The sequence below is a fragment of the Parasteatoda tepidariorum genome, chromosome 6 (assembly GCF_982258835.1).
Source record: "Parasteatoda tepidariorum strain Cologne lab strain chromosome 6, Ptep-v5.0, whole genome shotgun sequence".
Lineage (NCBI taxonomy): Eukaryota > Metazoa > Arthropoda > Arachnida > Araneae > Theridiidae > Parasteatoda > Parasteatoda tepidariorum.
In genome coordinates this window covers 7147072-7153305 of record NC_141760.1, presented here as the reverse complement: position 1 = coordinate 7153305, position 6234 = coordinate 7147072, and the positions used below count along the sequence as shown (strand labels likewise).

The 6234-nt window shown below is 29.4% G+C and overlaps 1 protein-coding gene across 1 annotated transcript in view; it reads right to left on the bottom strand.

Moving 5' to 3' along the window:
- Positions 1-3602: 3602 nt before the first annotated feature.
- LOC107440290 (sodium/potassium/calcium exchanger 5) overlaps positions 3603-6234 on the bottom strand; it is a 37207-nt gene continuing 34575 nt past the window's right edge. Inside the window, exons 9-10 of the mRNA XM_043046591.3 lie at positions 5825-5926; positions 3603-3946 (exon numbers count right to left, since the gene is read on the bottom strand). Coding sequence (XP_042902525.2) covers positions 3624-3946; positions 5825-5926 — 425 coding nt within the window. The 3' untranslated portion in view covers positions 3603-3623. The remainder of the gene's footprint in view (positions 3947-5824; positions 5927-6234) is intronic.

The following is a 6234-nucleotide window of genomic DNA, read 5'->3' as shown; positions in this document are numbered from 1 at the left end:
TAATTTCTTTTAGATAATAGAATGATACACAGTGATTTCTTAATGCCTTCTTTGAAATAGTAATGTTTTATTCTGAAATTTCTCTTAAAAATTTTACTTTGAATTACTATTAATAGAAACTTCAAAATTTTTTAACATGTTTCTTGTCATTATACTCCCTGACTATCCTATTTTCTCTTTAATTTACCTTCTGTTCTTAAATTCAGTTATGTTATTAACAAAAAATAATGCTGGGGGGAATTTATTCTTTATTGGAAAATGATATAGCAATATTTCTGCAGGTTCAAAATTTGCAACTAGTATCTTTTTTGAATACAGATCTTTTTACTTTACATGCTATTCTGTAGTAGAGAAGATTAGAACTAAAATTAACCTATTATATTTGTGTTAACCTGAATCAACCTATTGTGTCAAATTATAAAGTTGTGGCATAAGTGTTTCTATATTTAAATATATTTTTCAGAAACAAGATAATTCTGTCTGCTTCAGTTTAATAGTAATAAATTTGAATTTAAAATTAATGCACAGTGCTTTTTTTTTTTTTTTTTTTTTGGGCGATCAAAGAAATATTTACCTGCTAGAAACAAATTTAAGCTACCACTTTTTTTTCTATATAGACCAAGTTGATTGGTGTCTTCAAAAAAGTAAAATTTCTCAAAGAACATTCGCAAACTCTCTTCTTTATCTTTAAAAAGAACTATTTCTATTAGAGAATTCTTGCAAGTGATCTCTGTTCTAAAAATATTAATTTAGAAATATGTAACAGTTAATGTTCACATAGAAAGTTTACTAGAGTTTTTATTTTCTTGAGGACGCTGGTCAGCTTAATGTAGACCATTTTTTTGTGGCTGGTCATTATTGGGTTAAACAGGAAATCAGAATATTCCAGGCCAGAGTTAACCACAAGTTCATTCTAGGCCAGTGTTTCCCAACCTTTTTTGTGCCATGCCCCACCTAAGCCTTTCTAAAATTCTTATGCCCCCTATGTAACATATACATAATTTTTAATATTAAAAAATTGAGTTGTTCTCAGAAACTTAAATTATAGGTTTCAAGAAAAAATCACTAGCAAATTGTTAACGAAACTCAGTAAGAAAATTTTCAAAACATATAATGAAAAACTAAAATTCAAATTCGGAAAAATTTTAATATAATCAAATTCGAAATAATTTTAAGATTTTTCTATAATAATTCAATATTTTAATTTATTGAGATCCTTACGCTTGATGCTTGCTGCACAGAGATTTTATGTTCCGATTTAGTTAGCTTCAGTCTCAAGTCTCCCTTTTTTATTGCATCCAGGCGATTTCTTTTTTTTACCAGTAAATCATTTATAGAACTAAATTCACATTCAGCTAAATATAAAGAGGGAAACTGTAACAATAGTTTTCTTGCACATTTGGTTGAATTTAGGTATTTGATTTCTGTTTCCTCACAAAGCCATGCCATCACTCCTTTTATATTAAATAAAGTTTTAAGTAACTCATTATTTTGCATTTCTGCGAGTTCTTCTTGATACTGCATATTTGATATATATCAGACAAATCGACTAACATTGACTGCATCATCCGTGTTGGAAAATCAATTTGTTTTAAATCAGAAAATGTTTCTTGTAAATCAGCCGAAAGAATTTTCAGATGATCGACCATAAAAAGTAAAGCGGTATCATTTATTTCACATTTTTGGAGCCAATGAAACTAACTGTTCAAAGTTTTTGTTGTTAATATATTTCTGACATAGGTCAATAAGAGTAATGAAACCAAATATCTTCGCTTTTGCATCAAACAGAGTTTCATTTGTTCCTTGAAGTTAATGTATTTAGTATCTCATTTAATGTATTTAGTTTTTCAAAGATAATAACTCACAAATGCTTTACGATCAACGGTTAACAGATACTTCATTTTGTCGCCTAAAAAATCGCTAAGTCACGTAATATTTATTGGCCTCAATTATTTAAGAATTTGCTTTTTCCTTTCAATTTTGGCACCGAAATCTAACATTGCATTTAAGTGGCCCGGAGCAAAAGGGTTAAACTCGTGTCCAGTCAATTTCCGAATTGCCCCCCTTAACAATCAAATTGCCCCCCAGTGGGGCGTGGGCCCCACGTTGGGAAACACTGTTCTAGGCACTATAAAGCTGTGTTTTCCACAAATAGTAAAAATTGTATTACATGAGTTTATTGGTTTTTTATTGTGTTTATAGAGTTTGTAGTTTTCCTAATGAAAAATATTTTGTCCTGATATTTTTGACTTTTGTGTGTTCGGAACAGATCATCCCTAAGAATACAAATGTAGATTTTTAAAAAATAGATTTGAAGAATTTAAAGATTTGGATTTTCGATCCAACATCTTTTTATTTTAAGTAATTATGCTCGTAGAAATGACAAAATTCAATAGCTCAAACAAAGGGGCTGTCTGCTAATTATATGCCTGGTTCAGGCATATAGCCTAACACACAGGATTCGTTGTTTAAACTTTTTTGGGAATTCAGTCATTCTATGTGAAAGAAAAACTCAATTAACAACTTTATATCATCAAATTTGTATGGTGGTATTCGTGGACCAAACACTTATTTAAGCAAATGCAGTAACTAATTTAGTATGGTTAAAATCTTTCACAATTCATCTCTTTCATTTGATTTTAAAAATAATTGATTCCAATCAAGAATACAGTAATCATATACATATATCAAAATGAAAACACAGTGAATATGCCCTTAATATTTTTGTGTGTAACTAATTTTAGAAGATATTTCAAATCATTATATAAAAATTCTATATGATTATTGTAGAATTTTTAAATAATGAATTGAGGGATCATCCACTGAAATTAATTATGTGTTAAAATGTTAGGGAGCATATTCACTGTGTTTTCATTTCGAGATAACTGAAACCCTACTTTAAAATTGAGTAAGAAAATCTAAAGCTCAGTTACAAATTTTAATTACATATTTGTATGATGGAATAGTCACTAATTGATACTGATTTTAATGCAACAATACTATTAAAATTCTCCACGCATTGATTTGAAACTATTTTGAGCTAAGGTGGCTTCATACTGAAAGCAACACAATTTCTCTTTGTATCGATGTGTCTGTTGCAAGTATCTTCATACTGCATTGTGACAACCGATTTCACCATCCATGCTTTTTTTTAGTTTGCCTTTTTTAAAAGTAGCCTAATACATGTACACAGTTCCAAAAAAAATTATTTTTTTGAAAAATGTTCTTTAAACCACTGCAAAGCCTATGTTTTTGAAAGTTTATTTCAAAATATTTCTTATGGCAAATGAAGAGTTTTTCTATTCTTTTACATTCAAAAGCAAATAGCTTTAAATAACTTGTGTGTATGTGTTCTTTCGAATATGCTTGAATATAATCCTTGAGTTTAAGTATAATTCTTGCATCATCAAATCTGTCTAGGTACAAAACTTGAATAGATTTTTTTTTTGAGCAGCAAAGTGTTTTTTTCCCCTCCATATTATTTAATATTAAAATAATGTATAGAAGATAATACAAATATTCCCAAAATTTAAAAGTAAAAATTGAGATTTATACTAAATTATTAATTACCAGTCATTACCATTACAAATAAAACAGTTAAATGGCAAATTATTTTCCAGTAGTTAGTGATCACATGTTGGAACATTTATTTTACCAAAAACATTTAATTCGTACATACAGGACAGAACCAAAAACACAGCATAAATGATGAGGAATATGAGACCGACTTTCTTGTTGAACTTCCAATGTGATAGTTGGAAGACAATAACGAAAGCTACAAGTGTTAGCAGGAGTGTTGCAGTTGTGTAAGTGAGTGCGGAGCTGTACACCAAAAGATATTTCTTTTCCGATATCAGTGTCTTAATAAGCCATGGTAGTCCTAGGCAGAAGGAGATGTCAAAAGTGTTGCTTCCTACAAGATTGCTTATCGACATGTTACCATAGCCTGAAAAAGATTTTTAAATATAGCATTTAATTGAGTTTGAGCGGGTTAAAGTTACAGCCATGTTTTCTTAAAAATTGTTACTCAAAACAAAATAAAACAAGATAATTTTATGAAGGGTTTAGAAGTGTTACCTGGTTTAATTTTGAAATCAGAATGCTTAAATTTGAATTTATATAATCACAGGAAAATAATTTTTTTTCCTTCCTATTTCAGAAGTGTAACCTTTATTCAATTTTGAAATTGGGAAGCCTGAATTTGAATTTGTAGAGACGCAGGGGAAAAAACTTATTTTTTTGTCTGACTCAAAAAGAGTAACCTAGATTAAATTTTGAAATTGGGATGCCTAAATTTGAATTTGTTTAATCGCAGTAATTTTGTAACATAATGACAATTTGAAAAGCTGATTTTGTGTAACTAATTTTATTCTGTTCCCATTAAACTATGAGTTTCAAAGCAGTTATGAATTTCAATATCAAATAATATCACCAGTAAAATATTTTTAGAGTATTAGCTATATGCATGGACAAACGTAATAACCAGTAAAGTCCAAATTCACGCTCTTAACTAACGAATAGTTGCTGATATAAAACTGGTGTCTAGGGATATAAAATTGGCTATACACAACAAGAAGAAATCGCTTTCAGTACCATTTCGTGGAAAACTTTGATTTCTTACCCGAAAACGGTTCGAGGTATGCTATATGTAAGTGCAAAATTGTTGAGTATCATTAATTTAGTTTGATATGACACGTTTTGGAGATTAATTCTAAGAAAACAAGCTTTAAAAACGCATCTGTCTGTTCGTGGTTTTCTGTACCGTAATATGAGATTTTCGATGTCCAGACTTTTATTTAAACTTTTGGTTCACCCAATATAAATTTGTCCAGTCATCACTTCATTCTCTCTCCCCCCCCCCCACACACACACAGATCGCTATTCATATAGGAAATAGACAAATGCGCTTTTTTTTCGAAGTTCTGTCGCCAAGGAAAATAAAAAAGCCATAGTTTAAGTGTCTTACACTAAAGCAAAGCGAAGATTTTAAACTATATTTCATCTTGCCGTGAAGAATTATCTGGGATTTAGAATGAGCAAATAACTTAAATATTTTAAAAGTTAATTAACTTTTTTAAAAATCACCAATTTCGCGACATTTTTTCCATTTAAAAAAAAAGTATCTCTTATTCTCAGTTAATGCATTTTCTTATGAGCCAAGATAATGCAGCATAGGAAAAAGTGTTGAAATATTAAAAAATTAGACCATAAACGCTTTCATTTCCACAAAACTGTGGCTTTTTTCCATATTGACTTTTTGCGCCATTTTCAGAATAAGTGTAGACAGCGCTAGGTTTAAATGGGTTAAACTTGACCTAACAGTCATGAGCAAACTCACAGCAGTTATGAAAGTAGCATAGTATTAGCAAAAATGCATCATTTCATATGGTGACGGAGTCTTCCAAAAACAGGTTTAAGCATTCTTTTCTTAGCATTAGTCTCCACAAGGCGTCTATTTGTATCTCATTTATTTTGCTCTACTACTTAGCAATTCACGTTTTTCACATATTTTGTACCGTTTTCACTAAACCACGAGGATTCATCTTCTAGTGCATAACCAGATACCATTTTAAGGTTGATTTTAATGCAACAGCAACCTTTATCACAATAACCTATCAAGGTTTATAAATGATTAGCAAAAAACCATGCTAGCTAGTGAATACGGTTTTTAAATGGCACGCTGTGTGTGGAATATGCGCCGATATATATTGAATTTTTTTAACAAAAAATTTTTAATTGCAATTATTTTTTTTAAAAAGTAGTTTAAGTTACTTTAAAAATTATTAGTGAATTAAATGTCACACTAAATGAAAATAATTCTTACCATTTTTTGCAACGATTATACTGGTAATGACTTCCGGAACACTTGTACCTATGGCTAAAACAGTGAGACCAGATATGGAATCGGGAATGGAAAATGTATAACCTGAAAAAGATTTTTAAGTTATTAAATTATTATTTTTATTTATTTATCAGAGTAAATGGTTTTTGAAAGATTATGTTTACATCGAAGCTTACTTGAACTGTGTAATTTTTATATGTAGTACAATTTGAAATACCCCGGTTGAATAATCCTCGAAAAAAATTGCTATTAAAATAATTTATTTTATTTTTGGAAAAAATAAACATATTTTTGAAGAAATTTTTTTTTCATAAAAATGTAAATACTTGAGAACTGTTTATTCGCTTCATTTTAAATTTTATAAAGCAACAAAATTATATTGAACATAGGGA